This window comes from Equus asinus, chromosome 9, assembly GCF_041296235.1.
Source record: "Equus asinus isolate D_3611 breed Donkey chromosome 9, EquAss-T2T_v2, whole genome shotgun sequence".
Lineage (NCBI taxonomy): Eukaryota > Metazoa > Chordata > Mammalia > Perissodactyla > Equidae > Equus > Equus asinus.
Genome location: NC_091798.1, coordinates 42,283,778 through 42,299,892, shown reverse-complemented (window position 1 = coordinate 42,299,892; position 16,115 = coordinate 42,283,778). Strand labels below are relative to the sequence as shown.

The window sequence follows — 16,115 nt, the reverse complement described above, 5'->3', positions numbered from 1 at the left end:
TGTCTTCGTTTGGAAATGGCTCACTGGTGAAGGCCTTGCTTCTGACTAAGCAGAAAATAAAATGATTGGAAACTGAAGGTGGAAGGCTTGCATTTGCACATTTTGTGCATGAGGGGACTGGAGCACAGTGGCAATAATAACGGCACCAAGGATAAGAAGAGTAACAGCAATTAAGCAAACCATTAGATGCTCCCATCTGGGCAGCCCTGGAGGGACAAGAAGTAGTAAATATCCCAACCCAGCCCCATGTACTCTGAGGTAGAGGGAGAAAAGAGTCGTGTGCCCACAGACCACATGACACCAACAGTCTGATGAGGGAGTCAGGTAGTAAATTGCATTCTTTTCATTTTCTGTTGTTTAGAAAAAGCCAACAAAAGAGGTGTTATGACTTTGAAGAAACAGTCACATCTAACCAACTCTAGGCAATTTTGTTTTAGACATTAAACAGTTTGAGATTTGGGGACAAATTCCCCATGGCAGATGCCCCAACTTTGCTTTTACCCCTCAGGCCTTGTTCATTTCAACATCTTTCCCTCAGTCGGAGGTAGCCAAATATCGTCTGATAACGAAACCCCTCAATTATTAGTTTAAATAGAATCTTGCCCTACTGTTATCATCATCGCTTTTTCTCCTTCACAGGGCTTTTGGAAAGAGCAAGATGAATAATATTTAAAATCTTAATTGGGTATTAGTTAGGATATACATTCTGGCTGCTATAACAAAAATCCGAGTGAAACAGAGGCTTAAATGAGATAAAGTTTTAATTCTCTCTCATGTAAACATTTCAAAGATAAGCAGCTCAGCGCTGATATGCTGCCTCCAGACTGTCAGTGACCAGGATCCTTTGAGGTTGTTCTGTCCTTCTCAGCAGTTGTAATTGTTGAGCTTCCGCATCTGGGTCCAAGATGGCTGCTACATCGCAGCCAGTAGGAAGGAGAAAAGGAGGAAGGCACAATCTGGAAGTCACTAGTGTCACTTCTGCTCATATCCTACCAGCCGCCACTTAATCACAAGGCTGCACCAAGCTGAAGGGAGGCTGGGAAATGTGGTTTTTATTCTCGGCAGCTATGTGCCCAGATAAAATTTGAGAGTTATATTGTTAAAGGAAGAATAGAGTGGATACTGGAGTTATCTAGAAGTCTCAATGATGGTAATATTTTAAATAATAATGACAATAATGACGAAACAATGGTATTTAATTATTGGACACGTATTAAGTACTACGACATTGTGCCAAGTGCCATAGTATTGTTTTCTTTCTTCTATTATTCTATCTAATTCTCACAACAAACCTATGAGGTAGGTACTATTATTAGTCCCAAATTAAAGATGAGAAAACTGAAGCCATAAAACTTTTCCAAGCTCAACACAGCTCTTGAGTAGCAGAGTAGATATTTGAACCCTGGCCTGGCTCACACCAGCAGGCTCCTCACAGTCACCCTGCCTCCAGCCCTGCCCCCAACCATTCCCACTCTGCAGCCTATGAAAACAAGTTCAAAAATACAAACCCTTCCTAGGATCCCCAGTGCTCTTAGGGTAAAGTCCAACTCCCTTAATATGGCCTTCAAGGCCCTGCAAAATGTGCCCCTAATCACTCCTCTAGGCTCATCTCTATAGCTCCTTAACCCCCATCCCCATTCACATGTGACCCAGCCACAGTGAGACTGTCACCGGTTCCTTTAAGAGACTATACTTTCTTTCACATTTTTAACACCCCCTCCCCTTTATGGAATTGAGCTGCCCCCACTCTTACTCTGGTTGACTCCTTCCAGCCTTAAGATCTCAACTGAACCATCACTTCCTCTAAGAAGACTGCTCACACCTCCAAACCAGTTAAGGTGGCCCTGCTCTGTGTCCCGAATGTCCCTTGTCTGAACACCTATTCTAATGAAAGGAGATTGCTTTTCAATTTGTCTATCCTCCTTGTAAGTTCATGAAAGCTGGAGCTTTGTCTATTTTGTCCTTTGACATAGCCCCAGGATTTAGCACAATGCATGACACAGAGTAAGAAAGAACTCAGTAAATACTTATTGAGTGTCTGGACTACTTCAGTTTTCCTGGACAGGAGGATGTGACATCAAGGATAGTTAACTGCCAAGCGTGACCCTTACTGCCTAGAAGCCAAGTCAAGGGGCAGGGTCTATACCACAGTCAAACCAGCTAAAGTGCTGGCCTTCACTTTGTCTATTCCTGGTGGTGGTTTTCTGTTCCTTATCTTTTATGAGTTATGCTTCATAGAGTCTGAATAAACACTCATTGCCATGTAACATCTTATATCCTTTTATCTCAAGACTTCGTGCATTCTTGTTCACTTTATCTTTGATCTTCGGGGAGTCACAGAGCTCTGAGCAGAGCGCCTGGTGCTGGGACGCTGGCAGAGCCTAGCTACAGACAGAGGCTCCTAAATGCATCCCTCCAGCTGTGGGACCCTCTGGCTGCTCGGGGCCCAGAAGCAGAAGGAAAGTTTGTTTGATGCGATCTGAAGACGGACACCCAGCATCAAGGACAGAGCTGATGCTCAGGCTCCTTCCTCCTCCTGCTTCTGATGGCGCTCCCCACAGGCATCAGATCCATCTGTGAAAGGGCAAACACTTCACCTGTAGTACCGTGATTATTTATTATGGGTGGAGATTTCTTTGATGATGATAGAATTGGGGCTGCAATATATTTTTGCCAACAATAATTTTTGTGAATTTGATTTATGACATCAACTCACTTCCAGTAATGTAAGCATCATGGTCTCATTTGTCCTTTGTTTTCTGATCCTACTTCCCCCAAAAAGCAGATAACTTCAGGGAATGGAAAATTATTTGTTAATTAATAGTTAATTCATTCACTCTTATTAACTCACCATCTACTAGTGGTCCTTCAACAGCCTTGTCTGTGAGAGTAAAATGCCCTCTTGAACCTCAATAAACAAGTGGCCATGTATTTAGGGGCAATAACTGAAACACTCCGTAGTAAACACAACCAGACTGAAATAGCCCCGTTGGAAGGAAGACTCATTGAATGCCAGGGGTTTAGAACTGTCCTCGGCTTCAGAGGTCTTGAGCAGTCAACGCCTGGCTTCTGAATGAGTCATATTTAATTCATTTCTTTTGGGAAAAAAAACGAATGCCAACTTTTTAGAAGTTCATAGAAGATAGAAAACTAGGAGACTAATGCCCCAAACCAATATCCACACCATGTTCCACTGCAAGGCTGCCCCACCGCCCACCCCCCTCTTTAACTTCAAATAGAAGTGGGTGATCACAGACATCCAGGCAGGAGACCGTGGGTGTCAAATTCTGCCACTGTCCTTGACTCTTCGGGCCTTGTATGCCACATATGGAGAATGGGGAGAACACTACAGTTTCTGATAAGAAAGCTTTAGACCTTTCAGGAAAAGACAGGGGAGCAGGTCTGGGAAACCGAGCACTCAGGCTGCTGGCAGGATTCAAGGACACTAGAGGACCAGCAGGCCGGGGCTGGGGAAGGCCCTTGAGGGCTCTGCCCAGCAGCATCTGGAAGTCATTCCTCTTTTCAAGGACCAGGAGTCATTGCAAAAGTCTTCCAAATTCTGCTCCTGCCTCCTAAACAAGCTACTGATCAGTTTCTGTAAACAGGCAACCTTCTTTAACATAAAAAACCAACTTTGCTGCCCAGACTGCAGGGAGGCCTTGACCAGCAAACGCTTCCAGAGACATTCCCCAGGCAACTGACAGCATTTCAAACCATGTCTGACAGGTTACCACTGCTCCTTGTAGCTCGGGGGTCACAGGGAAGCCAGCATTTTAAGCTCCTGTGAATGAGAGAGACAGGCGAGAGGGCAGGTTTTTGCCCCAGTTTGATGTGCAACATGCCACTTGCCCGGACAACCGTGCTCACTCACTGACATTTCATGGCTCATCTCCAATCTTGGGCTCAAAGATCAGAGAGTTTACTCCAGAGCTGGAGAGAATGATTTGAACAGCACAAACTGGATCTTTACAAAGAGAGAACCATTGCAGGAGACTCCAACTCTCTGCCAGAGCCCAGGCTGGGTGTTTAGCTAAGCAACTTGGCCCAGGGTGGGGATGGCTTATTTTTCGCAATCACTAAGCTCTCTGCCACCCATTCATTCAAATCCCAGAGGGGTTACACAGACCAGAATCTCGCCGTTCCTGCTCAGCTAGAGTCCGTGGTGGCTCCTCTCTTGTCCGTGATACTTACTGAGCTCCCCCTATACACTGTGTCCTGCGCCTGGTGGAGGTGATGATGGGCACTGTTTCTGCCTCTAGGCTCTCACATTCCTAAGGCAGACACAGACACGAAGGCAGCTACAGCAACGAGTCTCCCATGAGCCCGGCACTGCCCCACGACCTGCTCACCTTCCAAGCTTCGGCTAGATGTCTCTTCTTAGACCGTTCTCACATCCTCCTTCTCCTCTACTCATCTCACGATCCTCTCCTCTCACGGTTAGAGCCACACGGGCATCCTCTTAGTTCTTCAGACATATCATCCTGCCTCAGGGGCTTGGCCCATGCTATTTTCTCCATCTAGAACATTCTATCCCTCCACTCTTGGTTTAAAGGACACCCCCTCTGAAAGGCTTTCCCTCACCATCCCCTATAAAGCAGGCCTTTCTTGCTCTCTCTCTCTCAGCACCATGCATATTCTTTTGTAACACTTAGAAAAAATTGAAATTACATATTTATCTGTTGAGTCACTCACTTCTGTCTCCCCTACCAGCTTGTAACCTCCAAGTGACCAGAAATGGTCTCTGTCTTGCTCCCCACTGCCCCTCGCCACAGTCTGCACAGTGCCTAGAACTGCAAAGTGTTCAACAAATAGTTGCTGAACAAATGAATGAAAGATCTCTCCACAATAAGTGATTCTGGAGTAGGAAGGCAGCAGACTGGAGGGCTTTGTCAGTGATGATAAAGTGTCTGTGCTTAGTTTTAACGGCAAGAGGAAAGCTATCCAAGCATTTTAAGAGGGGGAGACAGAGGAAAAGACTTTTATTACAGAATTATCCCCCTACTTGTGTCATGTGGAAATGGACTTTGGGGGCAGGGAAGGGCAGACTGGAGGTGAGGAGATCTATTAGGAGCTGCCTATAAAAACTGAATTCCTCACTACTTAAAGCATGGTCCATGGACCAGCAGCATGGACATCACCTGGGGATTTGTTAGAAGCACCATCTCAGGCCTCACGCCAGACCTGCTAGATCATAATCTGCGTTTCAACAGAATCTCCAGGTGATTCACACACCCAGAAGCTGGGCTTTATGTGGAAGACAATGATGGCCTGATCTGCTTTTGGGGCGAGGGGGATAGAAGTGATTCATCAACGCCCCCATAAATTCACTATTCCAGACGTGTGCGGGGCGTCAAAAGTAAGCCCTGTTACTACAAACTGTCTCAAACTGTGACTCCATCAGATCTCAGGGAGAGTACGGGAAAGGGGAAGGGCAGGGGCACTGGCCGAGCTAGGCTGGGGCTATTTAGCCAGGAAATACTGGCTGTGACCTTGGGCAGAGAAGCTGCAACTCACAGGGCAGGTCTGAAGTTGGGGAGCAAATAAGGATTGTTGCCTCTGGCCATGAAGAAGAGCCAACGTTTTTATTTCCACTACATTGTAAATTTCCCCTGCACCTGGCACAGAGCCCGGCACATAAGAAGGGCTCAAATGATACTTGTTGAAAGAACAAAGGAACTATCAAGCAGTAATTACAACAGTGAGGTCCTAAAGCAGATTACATAGGTCTGGGTACAAGTTAGACATGCCGTCTGGCTTCCTGCTTTATTAAATATACTCCCTTTAGTTGGAAAAACCAGACAATCTCAAAGGATAAATCTCGACTTTCAGAGAACAAAACTATATGACCTGTGCACACAGAATCAGTAGGAAAGCATGGCACAGCCTCGAAAGAACCCAGATAGACCTGTGAGGATAGCAGGCAGTGGGGGCCTTCCCAGGCCTGGGGAATCTCCGCGGTGTGAAGGTCAGGATGGTGAGGGGATCACAGAGAACAGAAGCTGTCAGCTGGGTATGCAGCAGGGGAGGGGCGGGGAGGAGGCCCGGCAGAAAGGCCCGAGCCCCACATGGCAGCATGGCCAGAGGTGACCAGGATGTCACCAATAGCAACTCTCCTGAGGCCAAGATTTCATTCTGCCAGTGAACCTGACCCAGAAACACAAGAAGAGCGATGAAAGCAGCACGGCTTTGGCTAGAGGAGGTGGGAAGGCCAGGCTGCACTCCTTGGCCCCACTCACGTCTCACAGAAAACTCATGAGACACCTATGCTCCGACTCCACACCCAGCACAGTATCGGGCGCTGAGGGGGTGCTGATTTCTATTTGCTGAACAACAGAATGAATAAGCAAACTCCTGTCAATGCCAAGGTTTGCCTTTCTCTAATTCATCACCCCAGTGAATCACACCCATCCCCAACACAAATGGACAACCTCATCTCAAGGAGACTGTTTGGAGTTCCAAGAGCAAATCATCACCTCCTTTCTCTTTTCTCCACCCTGATGATCCCCGCCTGTAAATCCTATTACTAGAGCCCAGATGAAACGCCCCTCCTCTGTGAAACTTTCCTTGTCCCTCCAATAAGAATAAAGAGACCCACTTCATCCCCAGGCCCCTTTTCTATGAAGCTATTTTCTTCTCATTGGTTTGAGTTAAAATGACCTGTCACCATACTTGCCTCACTCCCCCATTAGACTGTCAGCCCCTGACACCCCCCTGAGAAAGGAATAGCCCCTAAGTATCCCCAGGGCCTGGTGCAAAGCTGGATGCATCACAGGTGTACAATAAACGCAGCGGAAACGTGTGCTGACACTGTACTCCTTCCTGCCATCGTGCTATCCCTAAGGGAGCATCCTGGGCCTCCTTCACATCTTTGCTCCCCATCAGCCAAGCTGAGTGACTCTCATCCTTGGAGCAGTTTGCCTCCTCACCTTCTCCAGGAAGCTTGTCAGGATTAACTTCAGGATCACACGCCATTCTCAGAACCACCCTCTCCCCTTAGCCCTTGACCATTTCAGTTACACAGGATGTAACATTTTTATTGTGTCTCCGGCCAAAGAGACTGCTCATGTGGCAGCTTCTCCAGGGCAAGGACCAGAGCCCACCAAGCCTCACAGAATTGTGCAGCTCTTGGCACAGAGACTTGTGAGAACAAGCAGACATGGAGTATTTTTGATGACAAAAAAGACAGCAAAGGTGACCAACCTTGGATGTATAGGTGTGGCCGTCGGAACCGCAGACCATGGCTGATGGTGCCACGGGGCAGGGCTTGCACTTGACCAAATTCGAAGGTCCAACCCAGTGTTTGTGGGCCACGTTCCCCTTCTTTTGCCTAAGGATGAGAAAAGAGGAGATAAGTTAACCGAAGCCCCAGTCCCCCTGGGTCTTTCCTCCAGGTTATCTGGATAAAGGCCAAATGAATAAAACGGCTGTTCAAACAGCCAGCACTCCCATTTGTTCCAACCCACTGATGGGGGTCAGGAGACTGTTTCAAAAGCCTAGGTCCAACCCACCAGCTGGACTGAGGAAACCAATATGACCATTAAAAATGTTATAAAACATTACTTACTGACATGAAAGGACATTCACGATACATTAAAAAAAAAAAATGGCTCTATGTGCTGACCCAGCCCCCAGTACAGGGTGTGGTACACCACAGATGCCCAGAAACAGCATCCCAGAGCCTTCGACTCCTCTAGAGCTGACAAGCAGCCTTCTGAGTGGGATGACACACAGACGACTCCGTGAGCATTTTAGATAGAAACGCATCTCCAAACACAACCAAATGACTTTATCACCGCTGTGGAAAATGATCTCCGGATACATTTTAAAGCAATTTCAGTCCAGCTTCCAATGTGCCATTTGATAGAGGCTCTGAGGTGATGTCACTTTCAACTGGTAAAATAATCAGAATTCTACTCTTTCATTCCAGCTCCAGTTTCCTCCTATCCTAACCTTTGTCATAATGACAAATGGCGCTATTAGGATGGCTTATGTCCACAGAAGGAACCCCATCCCCCTGTCATAAACCACTGAAATAAAGGCCTGCAGTTACTGCCACGCTTTCCCTCATGGTCAAGGCTGCTCTCCCAGCAAACCACTGGGAGTGACTCTCGCAGCCATGGGCTGAGTTCTGGGTGGAAGACAGCATCTCTGGACTGCCCACCAATCAAGTGATTATTGTGCCCTTGAAGTGTTTTGCATTGGCAGTCCTGCATGGTGGTTAACATTTGGGCTCTGGAATCAGGAAACACAGGTTCAAATCTCAGCTCTGCCACTTACTCACGGTGTGATCAGGATATTTAACCCTGTAAGTCTCAGTTTTCTCATCTGTAAAATGAGGGGAAATAGAAGCTACTTCAAGCAGATGGTATGACGATTAAAGGAGCTAATGTATATAAAGTACTCAGTATAATGCCTAGAAAATAGAAAGCAATAAAAATGGTAGCTGTTGTTATAATTATTATTTGCCCCAACAGATAGGGGTATAGAGGATGAAATTACCATTATCATAGAAATGTGACTTAATTCTAAATCCCTAGGTTTGGAACGGCATTCAATTCCCCAGAAGAACTCATGGAGCCACAAGAAGGAAATCTTTTCTACGAGGTGTGGAATGAACCTCTAGCTCCTCAGGAAGTAAGGTTTGGTGTCTGAGGTGACCTGCCCTCTTCAAATGAAGGAAAGTGAGTGAGGAAGAGCCCCACCAACATGGCTCTTACTCTTCCTCCAACCTGCCCTAGCAATTTGAAGGTCTGTGTGGGGACCTACCTTTGAGGCTGACATCAAGGAGGACGACTTCGTGCCCACAGCACAACCCTTGGGACCATCGAGGACCCCAGGATGGATGGGCCCTAGGGTGAGCCTGTCTGACCAATGAACCAGAAAAGAAATCCTACGAAGCTGCTTTGAGATCACCTAAACCAGCTCACTCATTTTACTAATGTGGGAAACTGAAGCCCGAATTGGGCAAGAGTCTTGCCCAAAGTCATGAAGACGATTGGTGGCTGGCCCTGTGATGACATTCACACAGCTGCAGTGGGTCCAGAGATGAGTCAATGTGGTCCCACCTAGATCACCAGCTTGAAAATTCCCTGGGGGCACTTACATGTTTGTCATTGGAGGTCCTGTCCGCAACACCTCCCTGCTTCCACAGCAGCACCCACCTTGCCCTTGCCTCTCTGTCTGGAATAAAATCATCTATCACCTGCATTTCTAAAGGTCACAGACATGAGGTCTCCTATTATCCTTTGCCAAACACACTTTGCTCTTTCGAGGTTTGTTCTGGACTAACGAAAAAGGGATGGTGGGTGGTGGTACCCCATGCAGTGGACAAACGGGCTGTCAGCACAGGGTTAATCTCAGAGGGCATGATTCCTTCAGAAGAACACCACACATTTATCATCATTCACACAGCAGATTGTCTGACACTGATAATGAATCAGCAAATACAGGAAGAAGTTCCAGCATCTGGCAGCCTCTCTCCTGGGTCAGTCCCCAGTGTCCCCGCCCATGGCTCAAGAAATTGTTGTTATGAGTTCCCAGAAATGGACTATAAAGTCCAAAGAGTGGGCAGCTTTGCTGGAGCACACATAACCACGTGCAACGATGTCCTAGGGGAAAGAAACCTGAAGGATCCTAGCCAAAGGCAGAAGAGGAAGAAGTGAACACTGAGAAAAAGATGGAACCAGCTATTAATCAGCAGTTAATGACAGATCTTCTCTGTCTTTGGACCTGAACTTCACCATTGAATTAAATTCATTAAGGGGAGGCAAAGAGATTAGGCTGGCCAGTGCTTTCTAGCGGGCCCAGCACATCACAGATGCTCAATACCTCCCTGTTGGGTGAGTGGGTGGGTCCCTATGCACTGCCCACTGCAATGATTACTCAGTAGTTAATCACAAACTGTCAGAACCAGAAAACACCTTAAAACTAATCCAGTCCACCAACTTTTATTTTTTTTTTAAAGATTTTATTTTTTCCTTTTTCTCCCCAAAGCCCCCCGGTACATAGTTGTGTATTCTTCGTTGTGGGTTCTTCTAGTTGTGGCATGTGGGACGCTGCCTCAGCGTGGTCTGATGAGCAGTGCCATGTCTGCGCCCAGGATTCGGACTAACGAAACACTGGGCCGCCTGCAGCGGAGCGCGCGAACTTAACCACTTGGCCACGGGGCCAGCCCCCACCAACTTCATTTTATAAATGACGAATTGGACATACAGAGGAGAAGTGACTTGCCCAGTGTCACACAGAAATATGGCCAAATTACTTTATATATATTTGCTGGATTGAAGTTATCCTGCAAATGACTGTGCTGCTCTGGGACCACTTTAATTCCCTATTTTGGTATCTGTATTTTCATTATCAAGGTTCAGTTTTATAAATAAAGCCCCTCTGATAAAATGTCCCTGACTCTCCACCTGCAGAGAAGCAAGCTCAGCATACCCAATGTCAGGTGGCCATGGATTACGCCCAGGAGGAACCACATTTGACCTCTCCTAGGATGCCTTGGGGACTAGAGCTACCAAGCCATTCTGAATTTTCCCAATTCTAATGAAACAAGCATACCTGTTATATTGGGGTAAACCCAGTGTTCATTACCTCACTAGGACCCTAGTAGAGATGGCACATAAACCTGTGGTCTCTGTCCAGAAGCCAAATTATGTAAAGTTATGTACATGTATATTTGAGCCCAAGGAGGCACAACTTCCCTGGTTACTGTGTGTATATTTCAATCCCCACAATTCAGTGCAAACCATAAAAAATAAACCCTGTTGAGGTAAGGGACTAAGTTTTCTGACTCTAAGATATTTTACTTCTTGCGTCAATGAAGAGTGAAATCTGATGAAGGTGTCTTGATGGGATTGCTATTCCCAATGTCACAGACATTCATCAACTGGAGTGACACAACCAATTTAGTCTGGGAGGCAGGTCCTGTCAGCCTTTCCATTGGCCATGAAGCCCTAACTCCACCCCAGCCTGGCTGGTGCTGGAGGCAGCCATACCTCCCTCCCTGGTGACAGCACCACACAGAAAATCCCAATCTACAAGCACCCCAAGATGGAGAGAAGACAGACAATCGGCACATCACCAGCATTTCTGACTCTCTTTTGCTCAACTGCTTATTCCCATTTTTTTTAAGTCTACCAAAATTCCCAGCATTTATCTTTTTGAAGCAGAGAGATGATTTTTAAGTACAAATCTGATGATGTAACTCTCATGCTTAAAACCTCCACCTCCTAGGGCATGGTCTAACCCCCTAGTTTTGGTGTTAAACTGACCAAGACTACTTGCCCAGGTTCACTGTCTGCTTTGCTCCCCTCCCAACACACACAGGCACACACACGTGCATGCACACACTGATCACCGCCCACACATATTTTTGCTCTAGCCACACTTTGCTGTTTCCCAGAGCCCACCAAGGACGTTTGTGCCTCTGTGCCTCTATGTGGGTTTTTCCTTAATCTGATACACCTTCATTCCCACCCACATTTCTCCCCTCCATCCTCCACTCCTCTCTGCCTCACATGCTTTCTTCAAGGCCCAGCTCAAAAATCCCCTCCCCAAAAAAGTCTCTTGGGGCCCCTCCCCAGGCAGTCAGGCTGTATTCCCATACCACCATAATCCTGTCATCACTTCCGCTCAGGCTCCCGGACTAGTCTCCAGGCAAGCACCTTGATTCACCCTGACCAAATTCAAAGGGACTATTATTCCAATAAGACATGGGTACCCTAGGCTAAAAGCCTTGGAGTCCATCCTGGACACCTCCCTTTCCTGCCCTTACCACGTCCCCCCATCATTCAGTCCTATGGATTCTATCTCCAGCCAGCCATATCAGCTACTTGCATGTCTCTTACTGTGCCATGCAAATTCAAGTCTATATGACCTGGCAAATGCTTTCTATCTGCACAGCACATGTCTGCCACTTATTCAAGCTTCATATCAACTGCCTTCCATGAAGTCTCTTCTGACCTTCTGAGCCCTATCCCAAGCAGAATTAACAGTGACATTATTAGTTCCAACATTACATCTTGTTCAGATGCACTGTGACATTCACTAGCGTAACGCAGCTCTTTTCGTGTCTATCTTCCTCAATATACTATGCACTCCTCAAGGGTAGTGACTGGGTCTTAATCACTTTTGCACTCCTGGTGCTCAGAAACATGGTTGACCCTTGACACATAGGTTTGCTCAGGGAAATCAGTTAATTTATTAGTTTGGACCTTTAGAATTTTTGTTTCTAGAAACTATTAGCACTAACTAGAAGGCAAAAATAGCATGTTGTTTTGAGCAACAAAAATTCCACAGGCTGTTTCCAGAAATCCTAATTCAGACTTGAAAAAACAGCAATTAGCAAAAATTTCTAAAGACAACTGAGAAGCGGGTAGAGGAAGCTCTCCTGTGCATCTGAGGGCTGAAGGATCCCCTCGCTCTAGAAGTCAAAATGCTCCCAAAGTTGAGTGAGAACCTCTGAATGAGAGATCAGAATTCATAGGGACAACAATTGCTGAAATAATAAGTTTTTCCGTATTCTTAAAAATATTTTATGTTTTTTTCAACAAACAGGAAATACTGCATTTAGTATTATTTATAAAGAAATGTAGCCTAGAGTAAAGATTCAACCACTGGAAATTGTCAGCAAACATTACTGGAAGTACTCAAGTATATGAATTTGAATCTTCTAGCACGTTAACAGCACTGCACTGAATCACATGTTGATATTGTCAATATAGAGATTTACTTTGTTCCAAAACTATTCTTAGGAACAACACTTAGATGATTTCTATAAAGTATACTATGCAAATAAATGTATTAATATTCATGTTATTTACAAGAGCAGCTCACTATTGGCAGCAGACTGGACCATGAACGCACTCTTATTAGGACGGCAACAGCTACAAGCAAGACTGACCAGACCATGATCGCTCTTTCCGAAGTGTCCCTGTCCTAGTTCTGAAAATGTCAACCCAACCTTCAAGTCCACGTCAGTGCTTCCTGCTTTTGCTTTCCACTGGACTCTGCCACTCCTCACTCAGATGGCCCTGCCCTCGCCAACCAAGGCAAGTCCCATATCCCGCAGCTTCCCCACAGCTGACAGCAAGAGAGGCTTTGACGACACCAATTGTGACCCAGTATTTCACTTGACCATGGGCAAAGTAGGGCCATGGCTGGAGCCCACAGGAAAACAGTGGCAGGACAGAGATTTCCAGAGTAATTTTTTCAGCAATAAATACATGTGCATGTGCAAATTTCCTGACATCAATCCTGCAGAATGAAATTTTGCAGAATGAAATTATTTTGACAATCTGTGTCAAAAATATTTTAACAATGGGGTGGGGGTAGGGCCTGCCATGAGTATATATAGTAGAGTTGTTAACTTTTCTCTTTCAGTTACTGAAGAAGGGTCATTTATTTTATTTAATACGCTGTGCTGTGCATTCTAACATGTTTGCGTAACTTTAGCTAGAGCTGTTTTACTCTACATATGAACAGCTGGTGAAAGGGAAAAGCGATCTAGATAATAAATAAAGACAGCAGCACTCCAGCTGTTTTGTATGACAACTACATGCCAGTCTAAATGCCCTAAACGCAGCTCCCTGGTTCCTCATACACAACTACCCTTTGAGGGTAGATGCTATTATTATCCCCAAAAATCTGAGGCTTACATGACAGTCCCAGTCACAGGATCCTCTTTTCTGTCTTGTCTTTGTTCTCCCATCAGAGCTCTAAGGCAGACCTGTCAGCTTAGAGGCATGGAGAACCCACCCAAGAATGATCCCTCTTACCAATAATTCCAGTGTTTGCTGGCAGCCAGGACTACACGCATTTTATTTTCATGTTAATATCAAACTGCCCATTCAAAAACAAGATTGAATTTGTTTGCAAAATCAGAACTAATTGTTTCTAAAACAAGGATGGAAGATACACAGACAGTTGACATGGTGGCTATTTTGAACCAGAGATGAAATAATAAACATTAATTGAAATGAAAAACATGTTAACCACTGAAATAATCTGTCATGTAAAATGATGCTATAATTCCTCCATTGTTAGAGTTATTTGAGTTGTTATACTAAGTCGTAAAATTACACAGAAAAAGCATAATGGCCTGTGTGGTTTACAAAAGCTGCTTTGATGAGAGAGGCAGGCTCCCACATGAGACATTCTCCATCCTGATATCCATGGGCTCACAAGTCTCCTTCCTTTTCCAGATGAAGAAGGTCCCAGACACGAGATCCTGTCCAGAGAGTCCAGTCTTCCTAATAAACAGGTGTCTACTAGAGAACTGTAGAAAGAGCATTCGTCTCCACAGAGTAACTGTAGCATGCCTAGGAGCATCCTAGGTCCTTCTGGGCACTCACACGGTACAAAGATGTGCTGTTTACAGAAGCTTGCAATTTAAAAGGGCAAATACGTAATAATGATAATAGCAGCTAATCATTTACTGACGACTTATTATTCTGCTAATACTACTACTGTTACTATCACCAAGAATAACTAATATGTTTTGAGCTTTCACAATGTTCCAGGCATTGTTTGAAGCCCTTTCCGCAAATTGTCTCATTTACTCTCCTAATGGCCCCAAGAGGGAGGAAAGTTATGACAGAGCATGGGAAGCTGTCGAGGATGAGTCAGGGAGACTTCATGAGCAAAGCAGACCTGGGGGATGGGGAGGACCCACACTCACAAGGTGGGCCCCAGGCAGCAGGGTGGAGAGCACCCACTGAGTCAGGCACATGGGAAGCACATCCCTGTGGGATGTCAACCACAGGGAAGCCAGTGCCCTCGTTTAGCTTCACTCCATCTGGCTTGGGCCAAGTAAGGAAGGTGAGGCTCATGAAATATCCTAGGGAAGGTTCAAAAACATTAGAGGAGACAAGCAGGTCCCAGAAGAAGCAGAGAGCTGTCAGGCCACAGGCATGCTTCCAAACCATCACCAAGCCAGGTTTCTAAAGCACCTTCAAACCCATAGGAAAAGCACATATTTTTTAAGTTTTACAGCAGAATCAGAGCCACCAAAATGATACGTGCCTGGTATGGATGCAATTCCAAAAGCGTGAACGTCTCTCTGGGTGTATGTGAACGCCAACCTCTGACTATGCTTCATTTCAACCCAAGCCCCCATGAGCTGCCTTTCACCTGAGCTGTGTAATGGCCAAGGCAGCTGAGGAAGCATCTACTCTTTATAGATGAGAAGATTCAATAGCCAGACAAGAGTTTCCAAAAACACTGTCCATGCATGTGTAAAGGAATTGAAAATAATTACGAAGGCACGCACCATACGGAACACATCCTCAGCAAAGTGGGACTGAGGACATGAGAAGGGGAAGTCCTGCGTTGTTATTCCATGTCTTTCTACGCTTTGATCTCTGATAACTGGGTACTGTTAGTCTAATCTGTTCAACATCTAAAAAAGAAATGCATTTTCAGAATTTTTAAAGAAATGTATACTGCCAAATCCACACCTGTCTGCAATTTCCAATTTCTCCAGTAGTGTTTAAAGAAGCCAAGGTGGTTGGAATAGAATAAAGATCCCCCACGTGTAGGAAGGAGGGCTAAGAAGAGGGCATTCACCTAGATAAAAGCCCCCTGACTGGTCCTCAAAGGTTTCCATGAAGACCAAGGGGTCAGATCGCACGATCTGCTCTAGATTTCCAAATCGCCATGTTTTGAGGGTCTGTTTAAGCAAAGCTATCAAAACTGAAGGTATAAACATTCCAAACGTGATTAAGATTCTAGAGACAGTCTTTACTATGTGCCAGAAATTAGGCAAAGAATTCAAAGATAACACTAACATTGTATTAAATGTATTTCCTATAACACACATTACGTGTAACGATTTTTGTTAAACATAATGATCATATTTCATTACCCTGAATGGCTGAACTTATTTAGGGAACATGTACCTTAACTTTATTCTTATTCAAATCTTGAGACACTAAAGATTCTTACAGACTGTAACTTATCCAAGAAAATATCTACATGGCAAGAAATTTGCGGTTAGTTTCAGGACCCATGCCCCCACAACACACACAGAGACGTTCTATATTTAAGAGTGTAATTTGTATGGCCAATGGGCAAAAGATAAGAAAAAAAGGAACTTGCCAAATCACAAACCCAGA

The 16,115-nt window shown here is 45.3% G+C and overlaps 1 protein-coding gene across 2 annotated transcripts in view; it reads right to left on the bottom strand.

Annotated features, from left to right (window-relative positions):
• SPOCK1 (SPARC (osteonectin), cwcv and kazal like domains proteoglycan 1) overlaps positions 1-16,115 on the bottom strand; it is a 472,805-nt gene that overhangs the window by 122,448 nt on the left and 334,242 nt on the right. For both annotated transcript variants that reach the window (XM_014828464.3, XM_070517330.1), the window contains one exon: positions 7,201-7,327. In XM_014828464.3, coding sequence (XP_014683950.3) covers positions 7,201-7,327 — 127 coding nt within the window. The remainder of the gene's footprint in view (positions 1-7,200; positions 7,328-16,115) is intronic.